The following is a 25,560-nucleotide window of genomic DNA, read 5'->3' as shown; positions in this document are numbered from 1 at the left end:
TACCGCCCTACCTCACTACACCGCAACCGCACCGTACACACCCTGCCAGGCACCACCGCACCGTACCTCTAGAGCACCTCAGGAAAAAAAAAAAGACACAGAGAGACGCCTGCTTTCCAACCATTGAAACACGGCTGCATCGCACCGCTCCTTCATCCTCTCTTCATCGAGTCTTGATTATTATCTCCTCGACACTTCTTCTTCCTCGACCCGATACCTTTTTTCTCCTTCACTTCCTTACTCTCGTCCCTGCCGCTTGGTCAGCTTCGAGCCAGTGCTAGCAGACCCCTCCCTCCACCACCCCAGCAATTCATTGCATGCTTTACCTCTCTCGTTGTGTCTAGTACACTGTACATCCACATCCACTACACCGTCACACACCACACACCACACACACATCTGACGTTCGTTGCGGACACACACGAGGCCACCGACATCTTGGCCTCGGCACATTTGACTTGATCCTTACCTTCGTTTTCTCGCCTTCCGTTCTTCGGTCGGCATGCCTCCTAAGAACCAGTCACTCATGTCTCCCAGAATTACCAGATCTTCTGCCCGGCAAGCGGCGAGTCTCGCGGCTTCATCGACACAACCCGCTGCAAGCGCCGATCCCGCAGCGGCCGCCCCTGCACCACCGAGCTCCAGTCCTCCAAACCCTCCCATCTCAGCCTCGCGGAAACGAAAGGCTTCAACACAAGCTACCAGCCCTACTCCTGGACCACAGCAGTCTGCATCAGCTTCCTCCAGGCGATCAAAGCGTCAAAAGGTAGCCGAAGCTGTTCCACCGCCTCAGCTCCCTACTCAACCGACTGTCCCGCCTCGCTCCAAGAGAAAGGGCAAATCTACCGTCGCCATGTCGAGCCCAGAGTAAGGAATCCCATGAGCCGGAGCTGTACATTCTTCAAAGCTGACTGTGCTTGTTAGCATTTCCGCCGATCCTGCGAACGCATCAGAGAACACCGCACCCTCGGCATCTTCAAGCCGCAAATCCAGTAGCAGCCGAAGCAAGAGGACTGCCACCGGCACCCTAGGTAACCCCCAGTTGCCTCTAGTTTGACACTCTGAAGCATGATACTGATTCGGCATAAGCAGATCCTTCCGCCAACACATCCAGCTCCTCCCGCAAGACGAAACGGAATGCCGCAAACAATGCGGATCCCGACACCGCAATGACGGGCACAGATGATACTGAAAAGGAGTCTCTTCCTCTCCCGCCCCCACCGCCTCCTCCCGAACATCAAGACGACGATGATAGTGACGAAAACGATGACGACGACGAGGGTCAGCGATACGATGACGACGTAGACGATGACCCCTTTGGGGGATTCGGAGGTCCTGGAGGTCCCGGTGGCTTGTCAAGTACCTTGCGGGCCTTGACAGGCATGATGACGGGTATTTCGTCCCGCCTGCGAGATCTTCTCAACAGCCTGCGTCAAAAAGATGACCCATCAGTGCAGCTGATCGCCCTGCAAGAGCTGTCTGAAATCTTGTTGGTTTCCAACGAGGACAACTTGTCAGGTCACTTTTCACCTGATGCCTTCGTCAAGGAATTGGTGACTCTGATGCAACCCAACGAGATTACGGGCGAAGAGAATCCCGAACTCATGCTGCTCGCCTGCCGTTGCCTGGCAAATTTGATGGAGGCATTGCCCGCCAGTGTGGCCAACGTTGTTTATGGAGGGGCTGTCCCTGTGCTCTGCCAAAAGCTGCTCGAGATTTCCTTCATCGACCTTGCCGAGCAAGCCCTGAGCACCCTCGAAAAGATCTCTGCAGAGTATCCGTCCAGCATTGTCCGAGAAGGTGGCTTGACCGCCTGCTTATCTTACTTGGATTTCTTCGCAACAAGCACACAAAGAACAGCCGTCACTACCGCTGCAAATTGCTGTCGAAACATTCCTGAGGATTCCTTCCCGGTTATTCGAGATGTCATGCCCACACTTCTCAATGTCTTGGGCAGCAGCGACCAGCGAGTGGTTGAAAAGGCTTCGATCTGTGTCTCTGGCATTGTGGAGAGCTTCAAGTACCAGTCTGCAAAGCTGGAAGAACTCGTCAGTGTCGACCTGTTGAAGGCTGTGTTGAGGCTGCTTGTGCCTGGCACCACTAATCTCATTGGCGCTGATATCCACACGCAATTCCTGCGAGTGCTGGCCTTTACGGCTCGTGCTAGCCCTCAACTTTCGGCGGACTTGTTCAAGCTCAACATCGTGGAGACATTGTATCAAATCCTTACCGGTGTTTCTCCGCCCAGCGGTACAGAAGACGTTGCCTCCAAGTTGGACAGTGTTGTCATCATGCAGGCCTTAATCCATCGACCAAAGGAGCAGATTATCGAGACGCTCAATGTCATTTGCGAGCTGCTACCTAGCCTGCCTCGCAACGCTGACCCTTCATATGGCGACTTCGTGGAGATGAACGCGACAGAACCCATCACTCCTTCCTCCACGGCAGCTGGGAAGACGCGCAAGTCACCAAACGATAAGAGAATCGAACTGCTCGACAGCTGCAAGTCCGAAGTTCGCCGCTTTGCTCTTATTCTTTTCCCGACCTTGACCGACGCTTTTTCGAGCACGGTCAACCTCAACGTTCGTCAAAAGGTTCTCACAGCCCAGCTAAAGATGCTTTCAAACCTCGACGAGGAGATTCTTAGCGAAGCGCTGAAGACAGTGTCCTATGCTTCCTTCCTGGCTTCGATCCTATCTCAACAGGACCATCCCTCACTGGTTATGCTGGCACTTCAAGCCACAGAACTCCTTCTCAGTCGCTTGGAAGATGTTTACCGGTATCAGCTCTACCGTGAAGGTGTCATTTCGGAAATCACCAAACTGGCCATCGAGGAGCACACGCCGCCCCCAGCGCCAGAGCCGGCCGATTCACAGGAGTCCCACAACACAGAGCAGCAGGCCGCAGCAGATTCTGGTGATCAATCTTCAGACAATGAAGAGTCTGAAGACGATGAAGAACACGAAGAGTCGGATGACGAGGAAAATGAAGAGGACAATGAGAACGAGCCTCATCCAGACGACATTTCTGGGTCGCCGGTTAGCTCACGCGGCTCAACAATGTCGCTCGACGGGCCGCCTCAACACTTTCTGTCAGACGTTCCATCGATGCGAAGCAGGATTCGCGAGGTGGCTAAGAAGTTCTTGGAGAGTCACGAGACCGAGAAGCACGGCAAGGCCATGAAGAAGAAGGCGACTGGGATTCTCACCAATCTATCAGATCTTGCTGGAGAGATTGAAGCCTTCTACCTCAACAGATCGGCAGGTAATCTTTCGCCTGAAAACGGCATAGAGTTGTTCAAGAAGCTGGCCTCGTCCTTCGACGCCGACGTCCTCGAAAGTGTCACCAGCGCAGAGCTTCTGGCTTCTGGACTCGTAAGAGTGCTTTTGGAAGTTTTCAGCAATCCCGATGAGGATTTAGCCCGCACTGCCCAGGCGGACTTCTTGCAGGTCTTCATGGGCTACAGCGTCAAGTCCAAGCCCAAGACCGCCACTGCTGATTCACCTGCAACTCCCTTCAGTGTCATGGTTCACAAACTTCAAGATTTGCTTAGTAGATCTGAGCATTTCGAGGTCATCACTGTCCACCAAAATACCTTTGATGGCAATCGCAGTAGTGCTGCGTCCATGCTCGCGAAGCAGATTCGGCTCAGACTTGTGGCTGATGACGAGTCTATACCCAAGTCCTATAGAAACATAATGGTTTCAATTCACGCCATCGCGACTTTCAAGTCTCTCGATGACTACCTGAGACCCAGAATCAGCCTTTCGGAACGGCCACGTGGCTCCTCAAGGCGGGCCGACAACCTCTCGAGGGCCCTCGCGTCGTTGGCAGGCTCTGCTGGTTTGCCACTCAGTCATGCGGCAGCTAGACTTACGGAGCGCGCATCGGCAGCGTCTGGGTCAAGTCCGATCCCACCACCGCCCAGCGTGCCTACGCCCAGCGGCTCGCGTTCTCTCCGCAAGACGAAGTCGAAGTCAACACCTCAGTCGGAGAGTGCGGCCACTCCCGATACTTCTTCCAGCACCAGAGACAAGGGCGTTTTGAGGAGATCTACCCGTCGTAGCGCGGCGTCGGCCGCAGATAGCCCAGCGCCGTCCAGACCACCTCCTGAAGAAGACGACCTGGAGAATGCCCTCGAGTGTGCAGACGAGAAGCATCTGTCCGACGACGAAGAGATTGGCGGAAGCAGTGCATTGGATGCTATTGTAGGTGACTTGGATGAGGATATGAGCGAATCTCCCGGCCCCGAGCCTGGCGCTGTCAACATGGAAATCGCTGCGGGTGGAAAGGTCACCGCGCGGAAGGATGACGGGACCAGAGTGCCCACGCCATCGCAGAATTCTCTGCCTACTCGTTCTAGTGCTCTTCCGCCCCCTCCTGCGGCACAAAGCACTCCCACGCCGGCAGCCTCATCGAGGCCGATGTCTTACGCTGCAGCCATTCAAGCGGTGCCACAGGACTGGCATATCCAGTTCACTCTCGACAACAAGGTGATTACGAGCGAGACTACAATTTACCGTGCCGTCCACACCTCGGCCGCCAACTCTGATGAGCATTTTAGCCGAAGTGTCTGGTCTGCGGTGCACCCGATCAAGTTCCGACGTGCCCCTGGTCCGCCCCCCGCGGAAACCCTTTCGTTCAGTTCCAATGCTCAGGCCACTACGGAGGAGAATGGCGAAGGAAACGTCCCGGCATCTCTCGCCAAGCACCCTTCGACAGCCTCTATCCTTCGCCTCCTCAACATCCTTCACGACTTGAACGCCAATATCGAAGATGTCATGGTTGAGAACAGCGAAAAAGATGCTGTTCGTCTGAATGTCGAGCCCCTATCACAGTTCGTCAACACCAAATTGACGGCGAAGCTCAATAGACAGCTTGAAGAGCCTTTGATCGTCGCGAGCAATTGCCTCCCAAGTTGGGTAGAAGACCTTGCACGACTGTACCCTTTCCTCTTCCCCTTTGAGACCAGGCACTTGTTCTTGCAGTCGACCTCATTTGGTTATGCGCGCTCGATGACTCGCTGGCAGAACGCACACTCTGCGGACGACTCGCGTCGCGACCGCCGCGACGACAGACCATTCTTGGGTCGTTTGCAGCGCCAGAAGGTTCGCATTTCCAGATCGAAGATCTTGGAGTCGGCCTTGAAAGTAATGGAGCTGTACGGCGCGTCTCAGAGCATTCTCGAGGTTGAATACTTTGAGGAAGTCGGAACCGGCTTGGGTCCGACACTTGAGTTCTACTCAACGGTGTCGAGAGAGTTCTCCAAGAAAAAGCTCAAGCTATGGAGAGAGATGGATTCGAACGACTCGGAAGAGTACATCTCTGGAGCGAGTGGACTTTTCCCTCGGCCGCTCAGCGACGATGAAGCCATTGCGCCCAATGGGGAACGTATCCTGCAACTCTTCAAAACCCTCGGCAAGTTTGTTGCTCGCTCAATGATCGATTCTCGCATCATTGATCTGAACTTCAACCCCACCTTCTTCCGCATTGGAGATGGTTCGTCGGCACCTGGCGTGAAGCCATCACTCGGCGCAGTTAAGGTCGTCGATCCCGGCTTGGCCAGGTCTCTGAAGACCATTAAGAAGTTCGCCGTGGCCAAGAAGGAAATTGACGAAGACCCTTCACGAACGCCTGCTCAAAAGGTTACCGATACAGAGGATATCGTTATTGACGGTGTCAAGTTGGACGACCTGTGCCTGGATTTCACGCTTCCTGGTTTTCCAGAGATCGAGCTGATCCCCAACGGTGGACAAATTCGGGTCACCATTGACAACGTGGACTCGTACCTTGAGCGCGTCATTGACATGACCCTCGGCACTGGTGTTCGCCGCCAGGTAGACGCTTTCCGCACCGGTTTCTCTCAAGTCTTTCCCTACTCTGCGTTAAGCGCATTCACTCCCGACGAGCTGGTAACTTTGTTTGGCCGGGTTGACGAGGACTGGTCTCTCGAAAGTAAGTACTTCCTCGCATGTCCGGCTAATGATATACTGACATCCTCGCTAGCACTCATGGATTCGATCAAGGCGGACCACGGCTACAACATGGACAGCAAGACCGTCAAGAACTTGTTGCAGACGATGAGCGAGCTATCGGCTCCTGAGCGCCGCGATTTCCTGCAATTCACCACGGGCAGCCCCAAGCTCCCCATAGGAGGTACGTCTCTCTCTCTCTCGTTCATCGACTTGTCCCAAGTAGCCAAGACTAACATAAACGACAGGATTCAAGAGCTTGACGCCCATGTTCACGGTCGTCTGCAAGCCAAGTGAACACCCCTACACGTCTGACGATTATCTCCCCAGTGTCATGACGTGTGTGAACTACCTCAAACTACCCGACTACACCAGCATCGAAGCCATGCGCAAACAGCTCTCTACTGCCATCAAGGAAGGCCAGGGAGCTTTCCACCTGTCATAGACGCTGTCTCTGTCACCGACTCAGCGAATTCCAGGAAACCCAAAACAGAAAAAAACAGATAGCGAACCAGATGGCCGAGTTGGCCATCTCAGCGAATGTCGCCACCTTTACATGACTGTGGTATGAAATACGTGAACAAGCATTGCACATCGGGCGATGGTATTCTTTTAACAATAAAGATTTTATGGATGGAAACGGTCTGGGTCAGGGAACACCAGTTTTGGGTGAGGTGGATTGAAGGGCGAGGGTAACAACACACATCGAAGCGAAGCCCCTCCACCCGACTTTGCATGGCAGGTTCGTTAGGCGTCAGGCGTGCTTTTCGGCTTGCCTTCCTGCTATGGCCTCGAGGCATTTCTCTCTTGTTTCGGTACTGTTTCTAGGGTCCATGACCAGACCCGTCTAAAGCCTGCTGGTTTGTGACGTGCCAAGGGGATCCCGTTGATAGAATGGTCAAAATTGATTTGTGACAACATTGTCGTGCCTCTTGTGTCAGTGAAACGTGATCATGCTGTTCCCGCCGTGCGTTGCACAGGCTATCAACTTGGTCGACACGAGGAACCAAGAGGTGTTCATCAGAGAATGAGGTTACACGGCGTAAAGGTCTCTCATTTCATCACAGGAATCTAATGTCCCCTCTCCTATTTGCGCGCAATACAAAGGCTTTGTTGTCCATACCCATCCATGGATACCGAAGATCCCTCCCTCTCGGATCAAGTGGCCTTCCAAAAACGTCGCCTCCAAAGATGTCCCTTGCCCTTCTGCCGCCTATAGAAACAACATGACAAAAAAACAACATGTTCACCCTCCCCACCACCACCATTATCCTCCCCTTCTCTCTGGTCTCCAAATTTTCTCATCTTCTCTTGCTTGTAGAAAGGTATCTTGAGAAGGAAAATAAAAGCCAGGGTAAGCAGTTGCGGGTACACTTGATACAACCCCGGTCGTCCTTCTGCAATGCAATGCTTCCCTCAGTTGTGTCAGGAAGCAACTTAAACAGGACGGGGGTTCTTGGGAGGAAAAAGTCAATTCGACAAAAGTTGATGCTGCGATTGGCTTGCTTTCTTATGGCAGCATGATCGGCATCAAATTAATAGGTCCCAGCTCTCAGGCCAAGCAGCATATGCCTCTAGCGGAAGCCAGACTTAACCTCGGCGCGGGGCCACTCGAAGAGGACGTCTCCGCTGTAGACGTCGGCGGTGATGCGGCTAATGCGCAGCTCCACTTCGCCGTAGAAGCGTTCGCACTCGCGGAGCACCTTGATCACAAGCTTCTGGCTGAGAGCAGGGTCGTCCGCGTCGCCAAAGTGCTTCTCGACGCGCTTGCGCAATGTCTCGATGCCCTTGCGGACCTCGCGCGAGTCGTACGTTGCCAAGACCTTGTGGAAGGTGGACTTGGAATTGGATGGCTGCGAAGCGATGCTCGAGCCGGGCTTGCCCGACTGCAGTTGGCCCTCGATGTTCTCGACGTACTCGAGAAGCTTGCCGAGGGGGCGGCGCATCACAGCGTTCAGGTACAGGTTCATGTGCTCATTCATCTCGCCTGTCGCAGCCTCACGCCAGTCTTCGAGGACATTGAGGCCGTGCGTGTTGATCTCCTCGAGGAAGTGGTTCATATTTTCGATGAGCAGAATGTGGAAGTTGAGAGCCTCCTTGTCTTCTGGATCCGCACCTGCAGCACCGACGCTGACTGCGGGGTTCTCGCGGGCAATGATCTTGAGGGAGTCGAACATGGACTTGAGGATGCGATCGTACTCGCGGTCAACCGTCTTGCGCACGGCTAGGTTAGGGTCGATACCCGAGAGAATGTTTTCCACGGCGTTGGAGAACTGAGGGAAGACACGGATGAACGAAATAACGCCCTTGCGCTTATTAATCTTGACCTTAGTCTCCTCGATGGCGCGGATCTGCTCGTCGACGAATTTCTTAAATCGGGACTCCAAGATCCCGTGGAGTTTCTGGAGAAGAGCGTTGAGGAAGTCTTGATTGGATTGTTGGATATCCAACAGGTTCCGCTCGAGAACGGCCAAGACACCAGCACCTTGTCTGAAGCATCTGGTCAGTATGTTATGACGATAAAATGGATTTGGAGTCAACTTACAAAGGATCGGCTTGGACAACCCATTCAATGAGCTTGGCAATCTCTGTCTCGAGGAAGATGAAAATCACCTCCATACCCTTAGTAACACGTCGAGCAAGATCGCGGTCAGGCTCCATCAAACGATGGCGACGCAAGTCGCCGCCTCTCCGATCTGTCGGCCTGCTGGCTGCGACCAGGTCCGGGAAGTCTGATTGCTCCAGTGTGGTGGCGTGGAAGAAGTCGATGATGAAGTTCTGCTCCATCTCAACTAACGGCAGAAGGTCGTCCAGTACCTGTCCAAATACCTCGTAAGGAAGGCTTCGGTTCTCGCCCGACTCTTTCAGGTTAGTCCTGCTGCTGGTATCGATGGGCGAACGCAGACTCTTGGCCAATGTTTGACTCCGCTTGACGGTAAGCTTCCTGACAGTGGTCGCTCTGCCTTCCTGTTGCTTTTCGACTTCAAATGTAAACAGGAGCTCGGATGTCTCGTCAGCGGTCATCTTGCGCGCATTGCGCTTCCAGGCTTCCAAGACCTGGCGGAATTCGTTCTTATAGACCGGGTGGCTCTTGTCTTGGTAGACCTGGATCATGCGATCCCAGTTGGCGGGGTCGACGTCCTTGGCGTATTTGATCAAGGGACTGTACTTCCACAACATGTCCCGACCGGTGTCGTGGTGGCGAGAATCCACCTTTCTTGAAAGAGCTTCGCGAAGCGCTCTGTTGACTTCGTTGTAGGCCACATCGAACTGTTGGGCCATGTAGCCGACCAACCGTCGCGAGAAGACAGCGCTTTCTTGTCGGTACATCTCCTTCTTCTCCTGAACGATTCTCATCTTGCCATAGTCGGTGTTCTCGAGACCCACGGCTTGATCAACTTCTCCGCCGATATCTTCGCTCTTTCGTGGTTCGCCCCCTAGTAATGTGGGATCAATCTTGATCATGGCCTTGTAGAGAGTGACTAAAGACATTTCGATGTCCTCAAGGCCGTTCAGATCTTCCAGTGGTGCCGCTCTCAAGGCGTTCAGATCAGCAGAAGTAATAGTAGTTGTCTCAAGGAGAGACTCGAGCTCCTTTTTGAGCAGCTTCTGGTTAGCAGTTTGCACCTGAAGACCCTGGCCTTGGGCTTCAATGTATGCAATATCATCAGAAAGAGTCTATTTCTAGTCAGCAACAGTTTCGGAAAGTTTACGAAGCAACCTACCGAAAGTTCAACGCTGTACAGCGTCAGAAGATTCTCCATTTCCTCACACTCAGCGACTGCCAGATCGATGCCGCGTTTGATAGCCTCGACACGATCATCCTCTTCCTGGAACCGGGCTAGCCAGCCGCCGGCTTGGGCTTTGTTGAGCTCTCGCTCAAGGTCTGTCCTCATCTCGTCCACGTTACGAGATCTCATCTGCTCGCCAGGAACCCAGCCAAAGTAGTCAAGCCACTTTGTGAATTCGCCGCTCTTGTTATCCAAGACTGTGGGGTCAATACCAAGAGATGCAAGATACTTGGCGTCATTACCGGCAACTATCGACTTGCTGTTCTCCTCCTTGGTTACGGATTCCTCTGGCTTCTTCACGCTAATAACTTCCTGAATCGAGGGCTGCAAGCTTGATGGTCGACTAGAATTAGGCACAGTGACCTTGACCTCAGGCACACCAGATGTGCGCTTGGGAGGCTCCGCAGGTGCAGCAGTCTCTTCGACTGCAGGTTCTGGGGATGTGACTTTGGGGCCGTCAGAGGAGGCAGGCCGTGGCGGAGGTTGGAAAACTGTTGTGATTCCTTCGGCAGGTTCAGTGCTCTTTGTGGCAAGCTGTCGAAGTCTTTCACCAGCACCACCAGGCCGAGGCTTGAAAGCTGAGGCAGCGGAGGCAGCCTTCCAGAGCACACCAGCGAGGTCATTCTTGGATTTCTTTGCTTTAATCATCGGTCCTAAACCCGGCCGACTCTCATCTTCTTGTTCCACGGGAGCCTCAGGCTCAGGGGTAGGCTCAACAGCCGGAGGCTCCTCGGGTATGATTTCCTCAACCGCAGCTACAGGCGCTGGTGGAGGGGCTGGAGGCGGACTCTGCATGATGGGAGAAACTGGGGCAGGGGGAACAGGGGGAACAGGGATTTCAGGCGGCGGAGAGACAATAGGAGGAGGTTGTCTTGTGGGTGTTGCCCCATTTCTTGTTGGGGTTCTGAGTGCGAGAGGAACATCTGGTGCACCCGGGTCTCCAGGCGTAAGGGGTGTAACTGGTCGGTTGTCCCTGTAAGAACCTCCATCTGACCTCTGCGAAAGAGAGTTCTTCCTGGCTGTACTCCTCGGGGGAGGGGCTACTTGATCTCGTCGCATCCCCGGGCTCACTAAGGGCGCAGGAACCAGGTCTCTGTCGTTGAAGCCCTGTCCCTGGGGCCTTGCCGGGTCCATCGGTGGCCTCTTCCTCTCTGGCGGTCTGCCTTCTTCGGAGATTGGCGGAGGGGGTCCTAGTCCAGGCTCTTGACCTGGCTCACCGAACCTACCAAAGGCCCCTTGCCCAGGCATGCCATTCCGTGAGCGCGGCGGCATGCTTCCCGTATCGTCGCTCCTGCCTCCCAGGGAAGGCGAGAAAGATTCTTGGCTCTTGTTCCCGAATCTTCGCAGCGTAGGGGGTTCCTGCGAGAACGAAGATGCCATGCTTCCTGCTGGTGAGTTATTCGCCATTCCATTGAGAGGTGGTGGTCGGCGAGGGCCTGGGGGGCCAGGCGAGGGAGTGCCATAGTTGGAGGGCGCATTCGGAGCGCCGAGGCTGGTCTGACTAGAAGCAGCATCGGGCATTGCGGGAGGTCGGAAGGCAGCCTGTGCGGGAGGGGGTGGTCGTCGTTCGTTTCTCAGGATTTGGGCCATCTCGGCCTGGTCGAAGCCCGAAAGCTCAGGGACCTTGCCTCCCGTGTATTTGCCATAGATCTTAACCAGGCTGGCAATGAAGAACTTCTTTTCCTTATCCGATTGCGCATTCCAGAAGTAAGGCTTTCCGATGGTGACGATGAAGCCAGTATCACCAGCCCATTCGCGGAAGGTCGGGTTAGCCGGCGGCCCCGTGAAGGACTCGATGGCAGAGAGGTCGTCGAGGTTCCATGTCTTTCCAATTGAGAAGGAGCCGTTGGCGTTCTCTTTCGTTTTGTGCATACGCACTCGGCCACTCTTTCGCACTGCAACGACGATTACACGGGGTTTCTGTGATTCGGGTGTCCGTGCTTGAGGCGGTGGAGGAGAGGTCGGATGGGAGGAGTACTCGGTGATTCGAATGTGGGTGATGTATGTCTCGAGCACTATCGACGGAAGCAAGGGTCAGTACCATACGCATATGAAGCAGACTTTTTGAGTGAGAAATTCTAGCGACATCGGGGTTCGACGCACACGATCCGTCTACATCCTTCTTGATGAAGCAGCTCTCGATGATGCGCCGCTTCTCATCCTCGAATCGTTGGGCCCTGTTGTCCATGGCTGCTCGGTAGGGCGGTCCCGTCGCAGTGGAATGGAGCAATCATGAGGGTGTTCGCAATGCAATGGGAGGAACCATTTACATGGTCGTCGCGCAATCGGAATCGGGAGGGCGGCGTGGCAGTGCGATGGGGGGGGGGGGGACAATACGCTCAGAAGGGAGTTGAATGAGGTTGAGGTGGGATTTCGAGGTTGTGTCGTGATGCAAGCCAGAAGGGGAACGGGTGGACGTGTGCTGGAATCTGTCTGTCCTTGGGGGTAGCTTGCTGCCAGGGCAGCCTTTGGTCCCGCTGAATGATTGGGGGTGGGAAGTATTTCGACCGTCGAGTCTGGGGCTCCTGTTAGCGTCAGTCCCCAGCTAAGCCTGATAGCGCCGCCACTTCACCATCAGTGTGGCTGGTGAAGATGTTTCTGTTACTCACGTTGATTTTAATCACTGCAAAGAATAAATATTATGTTTTTCCATCATTTTACTCCAGTAATAGCCGTCGAGTCTGGTCGTTCACAGAATTCAATGTTCAATGCCTCTACCATCTCGGTCCCGCATCGACTCCACGGTACATTGGTGGTACCTACCCAAATGCCTGTCTATCTGCTACCTGACGGGAACTTGCAGCGACATACTTCCCTGGGCTACGCAATCGGGAGCGCTGAAAGATTGATTTGGGAGGGATGAGGTGGCTCCTTCCTCCCAATGCCACAACGCTAATTATCTGTAAGTACCTAAGTATCCGTAAGGTGGTGGAATGTCCCGCAATCGCCTGGCTCGTTCGCAGCTCGCCCTGCAACTCAGTCCCCTTTTTCAGCAATCCTCTTCTTGCGAAGGTTACCGTGCAGATAACCGCCTTCTTTAACGATATTTCAACCTCACATGAACAATTCATGCTTGTGAGAAGAGACACACGCCCGCATATTCCCGTTGCTTGTTTTCCGTCTATGCACCGAACCGATATCAGACGCATCATCCGGCAAGGTTGCCGTCAGAGAGCTCGGGCGCCCGTCATGCCTCCCACCAGTCCATGTTTCAAGCTGCCCTGCCCATGAATGAGATAGCCCCCTCGATACGCCCATCACTGCAACATCCGGGGTTCCGATGCCGTCTCTGTCTCTTGTTCTTTCTGCCGACGCCCTCGGGCACTTCTGACAGTGAACCTTGTACTTCTTGGGCAGCTATATCGCCAAAGTCAAAAGGCTTACTCACCCGACTCTCGCTCAACTCGCTGCGCACTATTCAGTGTTTGGATATCATCATCAGATGGCCAGTGAAGCTCTCATGACCAACCACTCTACTTTGGGGGTGAACCGTGCATCCGACTTCAGATGGTCGACTTCAAAGTCCAGCTATCAACGTCAAGTGAAGCAGCAACAGAGGTATCATCGATTCACCTCACACGATGAGCCTCACAGACTCTGAGGCAACCCATGTCAAAAAACGCTACTTCATTTTCCCTTCGAAATCAACCACAGTTGGCTGGTGAATGAGACGGTCGCATATCGCCTCAATCTGTTCCTGTCTCATAAAACCAATCTCAGCTTTCTATATCATGTGCCTTTTAGATTATCGCTCTGCCAATAGCCCAGTAATCCAGACTTCTCTCCTCATTATCTAGCTTTGAATTCTTCCACGGAGGGTATATTATGGACAACAACCAGAGCACAACAATTTGCAACGCCACCTGCCAACGTTGCAGGGTCACCAAGAAGACGCCCTCGGCCTATCGCCAATAGACCAAGCACCAGAAATCTAACCACTCTCTTGCTGTTCCACGTTCACCTTACCCTCCTCCTACCACATCTCAACCACCTGAGTCTGATATTGGCTCGTCTGAGCGTCTTGAACCGTTTCCTCTGGGCCCTCCCTGCCTATCGGCTGTATACGGCCGTGGAATGTGATAGTGCCCTCGACCGTGTACCTGTAACGCCAACTCTTATACTCTCCCAGCGTCCGTTTGCATTCTTTCCACGGCCATTCTCTCATGCAGCGGAGCCTGGCCTTACCTTCCGGTGTCACCCCCGCAGTGAAGTATGTGCTGCCTGGAAGTATACACTTTTTGAGAAAGTGCCCTGCGCATAGCTTGAGCACCTCTCCCGTGAATAGCTGGGGGCCGTCTTCTCGGTATGCTTCGTTGAATACGGCTTTTTCGTCTCCGTCGACGTAGCCCACTTCGTTCTGCTCTTGATAGAGGATCTTGTTGCGGGTGGGGTAGTTGAAATCGAGGCCGCCGTCTATTTGGCTCATTTTGGTGGCGATGCTGCTTGGTCCTTGTCTTATTAGTTGACAGTCTGTTGAAGTGGAAGTAGGCCAGCTATGAGCGCTGGGATATTGTCAGGGGCTAGCAGACTAATTTATATGTCCTACACTCTTCTCTGGTCTCTGTGAAGGAAATGTTGAATACTGTAGCTGCGTCGGTAACATTCGAGTTGTTTCCTCCCAAGAGACCTTCCCTAAAGTTGTCTGCACCCTGAAAGGGTATTTACACCTCGACTCACCTCGCAACGGAGTACTTTTCTTTCAGTTTTGGGCGAGAACTAGACAGATCGGAGCTTGAATGCGGTTATTGCTCCAAGAGATTGATCGATTGAGACAAGTGAGCCAAGACATAAAGCGGAACATCGTTGATGTATGGCGGCCTCTTCTTCTGCTCCACAAGATAAACAATGAAACAGGTATGGAACCAGCGCTTTTCTTCTGAAAGCTTTTCCTCCATACTTTAAAATCGAGTTCAGTCTCAAGCATAGGTCTGCTTTGGCCTTGAGGTCCATACGCGATATTGGCCCTCCATCGATCGGCCTAGCTGAATCCTATCTAAAGGTCACCAACATCCCATGGCCAGCTCAACATTTTGCGATGCACAGCATTGTGTATGACATCCGCATTTTTCCAGAGTCCCAATCGATCAAACATCTTTTCCAGCAGAGAAGGAGACGGCAAGAAGGAAATATACACCGGCCTCGCCACCACGCCGTGAGGTAACTGTATCGTACGTCGACCCAGATGCACAAAGATGGTCCTATCCGGTGAGCATGCCATGTTACAAGACCACTCTCCCGAGATTGCCCGCTTCGACTCTTCGTCTTTGAAGTAACAAAACCAATCGTCGTTTCCCTTCTCCCGAGGAAAATATTCTTCAGCCGCAGCGTGGACCCCGACAACGACTCTCTCGACGCGGCCGTCTCCGATGTTCAACTGTAGCTCAACTCCGAGTGTTCCACGCCGTCTTATAAAGAGCGGGACAAGGCCTCTGTATGGTGTGTTGAAGGGCGCCTGGCCGGTCGAGTTGACATAGAAATGCTCAGATTGTTTTGCATGCTGTGAGGTCACGGAACTCTGGTCGGTCGAGCCGACTTCTATGTGAAATCGTGGTGCTTTTCGTGTCTCGATGATTGGCATAATCATCTGCGATGCTCCGTGCCCAGGCTTTCCTTTATACCAGAGTGAAATAGCGTACTTCAACAATTCAGCGTTCCGTTGCAGTGGATGAATGCAGAACTCTTGTAGGCTGGAGGGGTATATGTTCCTCAACTCATAGAGAGCTATGGGTCGTGCGGGTATCGGCCATCGTTGAGCGCCGACCGCAGAACCGTCAATCAGTGACGAGACGCCATCTGAAGTTCCGACATAATTGCTCGTCAGAAGAGGGATGCAAACACGGCCTGTGCTTGGGTCTTCTTCTCCTGCTTCGCTTCTCCTCTCGGATACGTTCAGCACAGCAAGATCTAGACCGGACATCTTGAGCGTGGGCAGGCGGATGCGCAGACCTACGTTGGTCATCGAGTACGACGTGGCCATGCTCCATCCGACAAGAGACTCGTCGGTCTCTGACCCGCAGAAGAAACGGTCGCCGCCCTTGAAGACCGAAGGCGATGGTGCGAGTAGACTACTCCAGTCATGTGGGATCGTATGATCCCACGTCCAACAGAAGATTGTCTGGTCGTCCGAGATGCGGATCAACTCCTCCTGGAGGCGTATAAACGCCGCCGAACGCTCGCCGTATAGTAACGGCATGTTGAGACCGAGGAGTCCCAGCACACAGTACGCCATGTCTTCGGAACGTGTCGTCTCTCGGCCCGCCAGCCAGGAGAATACCTCCGAGATGCTCGCGTCCAAGACTGACTTGGCGCCGGAAATGTACTCGTTTCTTATTCCGGTGATGTTTGAAATTTCAGGCGCAAAGTCTTGCCGCGATCCTAGGATCCTCCAGCTCTTGTCAAAGAAGTACATTCGCCTCGGGGCCAAGAGTTCTTGCAATGTCCAGCCGCGGGTGAACCAACGACTACGAGCGAGTTCAGATCGCCAACGTCGTTGTTGACTTGAGATACCGTCGCCTGAGCTTTCCGGCAAACTGGTATCCTCAAAGTCAAGGTCTTCGAGATAAGCGAAGCAAACAGCCGATTCTTGATACCAGTTGAACATTGAGTTGATTGCCTCTGAGAGCTCGGCAGAGCTTTCCTTGTCGATACAGTTCGTATCAACCCACAGGTACTCGAGGCCGAATTCACGTGTCAACCGACAAGCCTCGAGTATTTTGGCGTACCTCTGTTCTTTGGATTTGGCGACATGTTGTTTCTGCCACTCCTTGAAACTTATCTCCTGCGTGCCATTCCAAGTGTGAGATAGAGTTGCGTACTGGGGGCACCGGCCCATGAACTCCTCCAGTAGGAGTGTGTTCACATTGATCAGACGCATTTTTGTAATGTTTTCATGGCTAGAGTTTATGAGGTCGATGGAAGAGAATATGGTCGCTTTTCATAGCCTGATCTAGCTACTTGAGTTCCTTGCCCACCAGCCAATACCCACAGCCTGCAATGTGAGTGGCCCCATCATTGCCTGCATCCCCATGCATGTTGTCAGCAGTGATGCCGCACTATTTACCTGTGAGTGAGAGCAGTGACACAAACAAAAACTTGCGACGAGTCAAAAGGCTCACATATGTTCTTCCATCCTATATCTCAGCTTGGAAAGAACCAGATGATCTTCAAACGGGCTATGCTATGTAGCTCTGCAGGCACATGAGCTCCAGGAGACAAGAACAACTTTAGTATCATGAATCTTTATAAAAAGGCAAATGAGCTTGCGTTTAACGTTATAATCCTTTGTTCTTCTATACCGCGAGCTACGTCACATTTAACCATGTTCTTAGAGATTTGAATGGGTCCAAGGAAGGAACGCAGATATCAATTTGCAACCAACTGCCTTTGTCTAGGCTATCCCATTGTCTTCAGAAAGAACAGAGCTGTTCATCATATTCTCGAGCGCCTTCGCAAGGATTCGTGATCAGCAGCGTTATCTAGTATCTTCTCGAGTGTCTTTGCATGTGTTTGTCATTAGCAGTGCCGTTTGGTATTCGCTCTAGCGCCTTCGCACAAATTCGTGATTTTCGAGTCACGAATTTGTGAATGACAACAGTGATTTATAGAAGAAAGGTACGGAATTACTTAAAATATATTACTTAACAAGTTCTCCTAAAGCCGACTTAGCAAACAGCCATAGCACCTTAAAAAACATTTACCACTTGCAATCATGGCCTCCAACCTGGCGATTGAGTCACGAATACGTGCACGATGACCGTGATTTACGGACGAGAGGCACATGTTTATTCAAAATCAGTCACTCGGCAGGTTCTTTCAGAACCAATTTAGCGAGTACTTGGCAGCTGGCCACTTCGCAAGACGTTCGCCACTTGCAACCGCGGGCCGATAACCTTACAATCGCATACATGGCTGGGATAGGTAATGTGAGGTTAAGGAACGGTCTTTTATATCTTCCTCAAACGCCTCCTTTTCCTAGAAGGAAACTACGGGTACATCGATCCTGCCAGGTGTGGTGATATCTAGTATTCAGTTCTATTTCATCTTGAGCCTTCATTCAAAGGCCTACTTCATCCCATTTGTTCGTTCTATGTACATGGGCTCGTCTTCATGCCTTCAAAAAGGTCGCCAATCCCGGCGCAGCCCATTCCAGATCCAGTATCATACACTCGTAGATATCTTCCCCCATACAGACGCATTTTGCTGCATCTTGTAACCCAAATGACCAACTTCGTATGGTAAGAAAATGCTGCGCAAATGCCAGATAAAAATGCCGATAAATCATGTCTCATATCCCTTTCCATGTTTCCAAAATTTCCCCTCCTCATTATCACTCATCCCAGATTCATTCATTCCCTTCTTTCTCCCTTCCATGTCGTAGTCTCAGCCGAAGCCTTGGCATAACGCTCTCAAACTCGCAAGAAGAAATGCGATGGCGCTTTCTTGCGTAAACAGTTTTTGTCGTGGTATCTCAGTGTAAATGCGATGGTAGATGGTAATTGCAGCAGCAGCAGCAGCGAGCCGCAGCGCCGAGTAAATCCCGTAAAGATGAACGGCGAGTAGATCAGTCGTCGACAATCTCGTCGGAGCTGCTACTACTCGACCCAGACGTCACACTCATGCTCTGGCGCGCAACGTGGACCAATCTGTAAATGCCAAAGGCAACGAGGGCGAGGACGACGAACAGCACGATGACAATGATCGCGATGACGTCGTTTTGTTTGACCATGACTGCTAGCTAGGACTGTTCGTCCTTTGGTCTTGTGCGGTTCTTGAGTGTGAAGCTGACGGGAGCTCTAATGGCTGCGATGATTTTTTGGTGGGGGTTGTGGGAGTGAGCCCGGCGCCGGTGTGGAGCGGTGCGGGGGACAGCTTGTGTGGAGAGCCCGGTGGCTGGGAGGAGGAAGAGAGACACGGAGGGTCTGGGCGGAGACGCCGTGGAATGTGGTCTCGGGAAGACGATTGAGTTTGGTGGTATCTTTCAACGGTCCGAGGTTTTTGTCTGTGCCTTTGGGATGGCCTGTCAGACAATTGTCCTCGATCTAAATTCCAGTTGGAAGCTAAGGAATTGTCGTTCGCGACGGCTTGATGAGATTTCAATCCGTGATGAGCAGCTCAATTTCCCTGCCGGGAATTCGTCAAGTGCCGAGATGTATGGGTCCGAGATGTGGGTAAAGGTTGACGATAGAGACTCAGAGTGCACAACGGGATTGTTCACTACGGGGTAGTCGACGATGATGAGGAGGAGAGGGGGGAAAGAAACCTCGAGATCATTCAAATGAACCCTTTTTCGCAATGAGAATATGCAGTGTATCAGAAGAGAGAGAGGAGGGAATTGAAAATGGTGAGGAATGCAGCGCGGGCAAGCCTCACGTTAAAAAGAAGCGTTGCCCCGCCACCAGCTTTCCCAAAGCTGGTCGCCCGCCCAGCCGCAAAACCCGAAAGTCAATAGAAATGCGAGAGGCTGGGCCGCGCGCCGCACCACCAAGTACCACAACCACCACCACTACCACCCTGGGCCAAAAAATCCGCGACAACGCTACCGCGACTTTCAGGCTGTCCTACTCGTCCAACCGCCTGCGATGCAGGGATGTAAAGCTGCTTTTTAGTGGAGTATCCCGACGGGCTTGCTGTCGACGTCCTCCACTACCCAACCTCGCGGACTCGCAACATGCAGGTTTCTTACCCTTGTCGCAGTAAGCCTCTCCGTCTTAGGGAGAGGTCGGATGTACTCTTTGCTGTAAAATTGTGTGTGTCGTGACTTTGACGAGACCGAAAGCGCTACTTGGCCATGACTTAGCTGTACCTGCATCGTACCTGGATCTAGCACTCGGCGGCACCCGCCTATTGACATGGATGAAGTGCCTTTCACGACTCTGAGATCATGTTGCTCACTCGTAATATATGAACGCCGAGAAGTTCCTGCCCGCCCAAGCTGCGTTGGCATATTGGGAATGTAAGATGTTCACCGTCCTTTACGGAGACAACAAAGGGCAACCTCACCCATCAGCTGGAGCAATTGGAATCAACAGAGGAACTTGCGGTTTTCTTTTCTCCCGAAATTACGAAGTATAACCGTGAAGCACACCTCCTCCCGCTAATCCAATTGCAATAAGGATATAGCAAGCCCTCCCACAGTCCGAATCGTCTTCGACCTGATTTTAGATATGGTCTGATGAGACTTCTTCCGAGGACTGAAAGCGTGCAAATATCGCAACGAGCAGAAGCCAAGCCAATGGCGCTCGAGAACCTGCTAATGATATCAGATGTATCACGAGCCCAAACGCCAATCCTTTCCCAATAAAATTCACAAACGGCACCCTTATTTTCGTGTCCTACATCTTGGCCTCGGGCGCGGTATCAAGGTCTGTAGGATCGGCGTCAGGTCCCGCCTTGATGATGCGAATGTGCTTTTCGTAAAATTGCAGCATCTACGTATCCGTTAGCGTCGTCATCCCGTGTTGCGCCGAGATACATGGGACCATACCTTTTGGGGACATCTCTTATACACTACCTCCTTGGGATGCTTAGTCTTCTGGCCGTTTCGCCAATTGAGATAGATAATGATGGAGCCTGACTCTTCGTCCTCGCAGGCATCGATCGACTCGACGTCATCCTCCCAGCTGCCGCTGGGCAGCGTCCAGGCCTTCGCTTTAGCCTCCTTTACTGACGCAGGAGGAGTAGATTCGGCGGGGTGACCATTACGCTTGCCCCTCTTGCTGCTCGCCGGCGGTGTAGATGACGAAGCACTGGGGCGGCCGCGCTTCTTCGTGGTCTTGGCCTTGGTCTTCTCTTCAAACAGCGCCTCACGCCCACCGAGCTTCTTAAGGTATTCTTCCAAGATCTCTGATGCGCCTTCCCTGGTAATGTGTTAGGCGTCGTTTCAAAATTGGTGTCGATCGCAGATCACAGTTTGAAGCTTACTTCAGGCTGTCTTCCGGCTCCCAGGTCTGGTCTGATTTCTTAGAGTAACCTTCCCATTTGACACGGAAGTTCACAGTGCCCTGCAAGAAGCGTTAGTATCGAGGCGCACTGCCAACAGAAGAACAGAAGAGGGCCACTTGCGTCGTCGGAAACCACATGGTCAAGGATCTCCTCGACAACGTATCTATGGCCGGTAAGCCCTTTTGTCCGAGCAAAGCCGTTTGGTGTGGGTAGCGTACTCATCAGCCTCTAAATCATCGTCTTCGTCGCCTTCCTCGTCCTCCTCATCGGCCACGACAGCGGCTGCCTTAGCAGCTTTGGTAGGCTTGGTGGCGTTGCCGTTCAGGTCGCCGGAGATGATGGGAATGTCTTCTTCGCTCTTAGCTTCGCTGACATCGTCTCGGTATTCTGCGGATCGGCTCTTTGCGCGCTTCTCCTTGAGCGGGATAGCGATTTCGCCGCCGGTTTCGGACATCTCATCGTCGCTAATAGCTATTGGAGCTGTCAGCTTCATGGGCTTCTTTCCCTTGTTCGCTTTGCGACGCGGCATTGTGACTTTGTATGGAGAATTGGTGGAGGATTCGCGTCGTGAAGTGTGTTGTCGCAATCTCGACGCGACTTGGCTAGTGGCACGAGGGGTGAAGTTCGAAGAGGTGAGGACTTACCGGGAGGCATTGTGTAGGGATTGTTTTTCTCAAGGTGTATACGCAGCTCGTCCAGGCAGTAGCGACCTGAATGGTCGCAAACAGGAGGTTGCGCAAGACTCAACGTGAAAGGAGGCTGCGATGCGCTGCCAAAGAGACGATCGCAAATACCGGAAGCTGCCCCAACTTTTGCATAAAGGTAGCAAGAGGCTGGAGCAAAGTCGCGTCACAGCCAATTGTGGCGCTTGGCCGTCACGTGATCTCCATGCACTAGCCACTTCTCTGGACGGAGGAGAAAGAACGGATACCTGCCGCCACCAATTCCGGCGCTTTCCTGCAAGTCCGGGAGCCCCCATCCTCTGAGTACCCACAACTGACGGCAGAAGGAGCTCATGTGGAGCTCCGAACCCGTGGACCAAGCTCCAACCTGGAAGGTCGGCCTCGAATCTTACTCCCGTTTGTAAGTTACCCACCTACGTCGTTCCCTCAAGGTACCTTGCCTTGCTTGATGTAATGTAGTCCCTTCATTGTACGCTGGTATAGTAGAATACCAGAGAGTCAATTCTAGGAAGGAACTGATACGTTCTCGCCTCGATTGGAAGCTTCTAGAATAAGTACCTAAGCAATTCACTGTCCCGTTTTGCCGCACGAATTCTGAGCAGATAACAACTTTTTCCCAAGTTGATCCTGCCAATTCTTCACATCTCACACGCTGCATCGCGGTGCCTTGATCCTTATGACATTGACACCGGCTGCAGTCGATAAGCTGATTATACTTTTTTCCAACGTCGCAAGCTAGTCTGGTCAAAGCTTGCGTCGTTACCTTACTCAACGGCAATCATCCCTTGCCAAAGTCGTTGGGTGTTGGATACGGCAAATCGCATGAGTTCGTGCGCGGCTAATCTGACGATCGACGACAGCCAATCCAAGAAGAAGAACGCATCTGCGATGTACGCCGAGGTCTGCTTTTTTGCCAGCGAGCTCGCTGAGATCTGCCAGACACTGCTGCTTTATCCTGTGAAGGGCGCTTCTCGGCACCAACAAGACTGTGCCGCTCCAACCAACGGAGAAAAAACGACTCGATGTGCAGCGTATCTGCATGTAACTGCAGAAGCGTAATTTGCATCTCATCAAAATGTCTGCAGTGCAAAAGGGGTTGCGATTTGCTGTTCAAATACGACAACCAACGAGACGTTCTTGAAAAGGGTTAGGCAAGCGCCAAAAGACATGGATCTCGGTTTCGCAGCTGGTGGACAAGTGCCAGCCATGCTCGGTGATCATCTGCAAAGTCCCGACCGACCAACAGAACTACTTCGCTTCTCCCTCGCGTCAAACCCAGGGCGGATGATGCCAATTTATGGCATTTTAAGGTCGAAGAACGGGCCAGCGAGTGCCTATTGCTCTGGATCAGGGCCAAACACGCCGTGGCGCTGAGTGTCAGCTCCAGCTGCCGTACGAGAGGCGGCGGGAAATTATCGGTGTCCTGCAGGCTGCTAACGTCAGTTGGTGTGCAGTTGAGTCGACCTCCTCGGTGGACTTTATGGGGCCCGTACGAGACGGTCCCAGACAGACAAGGTTGACCCAAGATGCTGCGGCTGCGGGAGGCTACACTAGACGACCAGCCTCCAGGGGACGACCAGGACCGGGAGTGTCAGCGAATCCAGCAACAGCGGGCGATAGGAACCGCCGCCGCCGCAAGCTCGAGGATGAGTGGCCTGGACGTGATTATCTGTCCCGTAGTCCTTGCGTCGCGTCTTGCAGATGCCAACCCCATTATTAGATGCAGGAAAACGGGGTCGTTTTACACCGGATGGCATCCCCGGGTCAAACACACGGAGCGGAGAGGAACAAGAGCCAAGGCCAAACATTCGGCAGAACACGGCCTTGTTTACGTGTGGAATCCTGCCGTCTCTCGTCGGAACAAGCTCTTGCCGACATTGTCAGAAACTGATGAAGGCCAGACGCTTTGCCTTACTGTATGCAGATCCAGGACGTATACATGCTGCGTGAGCAATGTTCATGAGACAAACTCCGCGATGTTCGTCGGCGCCGTTAGCACGAGGTCCTTCACCGGCTCCCCTGGATGATCTCCCGGAAACCCCCTGAAAAATGGATCGGATACAAGCCAGTGGGAGTCTGTGGGACCCCAGGAGCCTAAAGAAACGAACCGGGCATGCCAACCCGCGCCCCGGTCGGTCGACCAGTCTAGCCAGAATTTGTCCAACGCGGTGAGGATGGGAATGAGGTGAGTTGAAAGGTGGTATCTGGAGACTGGAGACTGGAGACTGGAGACTGGAGCACCACTGTGACTGGACCAGACGAAATATTGGCTTTGGGCATCTTTGCGTTTTATTGAGCATTTGTGCCGTGGATTCCATTGGGTCGTGCCCTCAGCTAATTACCTCACGAGTCACAACCGTCGACGGCTGTCAAGCCTGTGTGGCCTCTGGATACTGGAGCTCTTTCGCAATGACAAGCCGCGAACCCAGGGCCCCTCAAGGACGGGCCCGAGTTAGAGAGTTGGAGAGAGGCCAGGCTGCCCAACGCAATTATGGCTTAATGAGGTAGCTCGGCAGGGTTGAAGAAATATTCCCTTGACTGTTAAAGGGTCTTGTATGGGTGGTTCAGATCGGGACCCGAGGGGGAGAAGACAAGACAAGAGACGACGTGGAAGAGACACGACAAGCAAGCTTGCTCGAGGCAAAAGTTCCCGGTACACCCCTCACGACAGCGCTAGACCAGTAGCACTGATGCACAGGGCGACGCCGGGCTGTCCCTCTCCTTTCCGCGGGCCAGATTAGCACTACACTAAGCGAATAAGCGACGGGACATGTGAGAGAGGCACCAGACGCTGGAATGACGGCGGCTCAAGGAGACATCCTAAGCGGGATGGTCTTGATATCTGAGGACTGAGTTTGGGTCCCAGTTGAACACATCGCGTGCTTGGTAGGTTTAGGGGACTCTTGACTGGCTCTCTGGAGAGATGCCGAGTTGAGGAGTTGGTGGGCACTTTGGACCAACAAGAGCGCGTCGATGGAGTCTTTGGAGATGGAGCTACTCCGCGGACGAGGGATTCTCGGTTTAACTCTGTGTGTGAAAATTTAGCCATGTTACCCCGATAGGCAAAGCCGCTTGAGATGCTATGGATCACAATGGTGGTGTGCAGTCGGTGTAGAATTAAGGTAAGGTGTTCCCGGGCAGTTAGTAAAGTAAGGTGTCGATAGCTTGAGCTCTCTCTTGACCTTGTTTTCGAAGCGCGAGGCGGTTGATTATGGTGTGCTGGGATATCTGTCATGAATGGTACAGCGTCAGGTACCTTGATCTTGGACTTGGCCTCGACCTTCCGAGAGAGGAGATGCAGGAATACGTTTCCTCTCCCCGTTGGCTGATGAGGCCCTACGGCTCGCCTCCCTGACGCAGCCAGCTTCATGAGGCGTCATTGGACATTACCTAACTCACCAAGTCAATATTCCAACTATTTTAATGCTACGGTAGATCAGTGTGCTAAGATGCTATTAAGGTGCAGTGAATGGCTATTAAAAGGTGTTTATGGATATGAAAAAAAGAGCACCGGCGCAGAGGTGGGACCACCGTACGGCCCTGGACATTTGAGCCCGTGAACTTGTGAAGGGGGGGCTTGCATCTGGGCCGTCCTTGGCTCCGTCTGTGCTTGCAGCTTGCGCGCGCGCGCTGCACCTGGCCACCAGGGCACCTGCACCTGCACACTGGCGGCAATCTGGGGGAAAGCGGACAGGAGTGAGGAGCTGGCTTGCTGGTCATGGTGGATAGACAGGATAGATTAGGATTGGACTGGATTGGATTGGATTGGGATTGGGATTGGAATGGCCCGGATGGGATGAGTGAGGGATGAGGGATGAAGAGGGATGGTTTTAGTGTGAGGTGAGGTGGGTATGTACTTGTAGAGAAGATGGAGGGGGGTGCACCTCAGTTCTCCGCCCCGTACCGCACAATGAGGTGTACCTAAGCACCCAAGGTCTCAAGGACCAAGGTAGGTGGTACCTTAGGGTGCGCCAAAGCTCCCACCTCGCCGTCCTGTTCTGGCGCGGGTCGGTGGTGCTACCCCTGCCCGCCTGCCTTATTAAAAAAAACTGCAATAATTAAATCCCGGGTGACATTTTTGCAACTTCCCCTTACTCTTCTGTACTTTACTTCCACCTCCCCGTCCTTTGCCCTTTTCCCACCCACCCCCTCTTCGTCTCTTTTCGTTTTTGC

At 53.0% G+C, this 25,560-nt stretch overlaps 7 protein-coding genes across 7 annotated transcripts, besides 1 other annotated feature; 1 reads left to right on the top strand and 6 right to left on the bottom strand.

Moving 5' to 3' along the window:
- Positions 1-502: 502 nt before the first annotated feature.
- On the top strand, positions 503-6,417 carry CPAR01_12551 (HECT-domain-containing protein; the record flags this gene model as incomplete). Its single annotated transcript, XM_060496806.1, has 5 exons — positions 503-867; positions 925-1,031; positions 1,093-5,955; positions 6,007-6,156; positions 6,221-6,417. 5 exons carry the CDS (start codon positions 503-505, stop codon positions 6,415-6,417), a joined length of 5,682 nt encoding a protein of 1,893 aa, XP_060344339.1.
- Positions 6,418-7,546: 1,129 nt separating this feature from the next.
- On the bottom strand, positions 7,547-11,951 carry CPAR01_12550 (exocyst complex component Sec3; the record flags this gene model as incomplete). Its single annotated transcript, XM_060496805.1, has 4 exons — positions 7,547-8,462; positions 8,518-9,650; positions 9,698-11,778; positions 11,867-11,951. 4 exons carry the CDS (start codon positions 11,949-11,951, stop codon positions 7,547-7,549), a joined length of 4,215 nt encoding a protein of 1,404 aa, XP_060344338.1.
- Positions 11,952-12,522: 571 nt separating this feature from the next.
- Positions 12,523-12,834, bottom strand: CPAR01_12549 (uncharacterized protein; the record flags this gene model as incomplete). The annotated part of the gene is made up of 1 exon (XM_060496804.1): positions 12,523-12,834. One exon carries the CDS (start codon positions 12,832-12,834, stop codon positions 12,523-12,525), a length of 312 nt encoding a protein of 103 aa, XP_060344337.1.
- A 902-nt stretch (positions 12,835-13,736) lies between these two features.
- CPAR01_12548 (uncharacterized protein) lies at positions 13,737-14,189 on the bottom strand (the record flags this gene model as incomplete). Its single annotated transcript, XM_060496803.1, has 1 exon — positions 13,737-14,189. One exon carries the CDS (start codon positions 14,187-14,189, stop codon positions 13,737-13,739), a length of 453 nt encoding a protein of 150 aa, XP_060344336.1.
- Positions 14,190-14,291: 102 nt separating this feature from the next.
- Positions 14,292-14,366: a sequence feature (Short protein (CPAR01_12547, KAK1527989.1) was converted to a misc_feature.).
- A 390-nt stretch (positions 14,367-14,756) lies between these two features.
- CPAR01_12546 (HET domain-containing protein) lies at positions 14,757-16,637 on the bottom strand (the record flags this gene model as incomplete). The annotated part of the gene is made up of 1 exon (XM_060496802.1): positions 14,757-16,637. One exon carries the CDS (start codon positions 16,635-16,637, stop codon positions 14,757-14,759), a length of 1,881 nt encoding a protein of 626 aa, XP_060344335.1.
- A 3,457-nt stretch (positions 16,638-20,094) lies between these two features.
- On the bottom strand, positions 20,095-21,233 carry CPAR01_12545 (chromo domain-containing protein; the record flags this gene model as incomplete). Its single annotated transcript, XM_060496801.1, has 5 exons — positions 20,095-20,190; positions 20,247-20,619; positions 20,684-20,763; positions 20,837-20,867; positions 20,923-21,233. The coding sequence occupies 5 exons, from the start codon at positions 21,231-21,233 to the stop codon at positions 20,095-20,097; spliced, it is 891 nt and encodes a 296-aa protein (XP_060344334.1).
- A 3,641-nt stretch (positions 21,234-24,874) lies between these two features.
- CPAR01_12544 (uncharacterized protein) lies at positions 24,875-25,093 on the bottom strand (the record flags this gene model as incomplete). Its single annotated transcript, XM_060496800.1, has 1 exon — positions 24,875-25,093. A coding segment is annotated over one exon (219 nt), but the record flags the coding sequence as incomplete, so codon positions are not given.
- Between the last annotated feature and the right edge of the window lie 467 nt (positions 25,094-25,560).

The sequence above is a fragment of the Colletotrichum paranaense genome, assembly GCF_030867605.1.
Source record: "Colletotrichum paranaense strain IMI 384185 chromosome Unknown Scaffold_11.1, whole genome shotgun sequence".
Lineage (NCBI taxonomy): Eukaryota > Fungi > Ascomycota > Sordariomycetes > Glomerellales > Glomerellaceae > Colletotrichum > Colletotrichum paranaense.
This window is presented reverse-complemented; position numbering and strand designations above follow the sequence as displayed.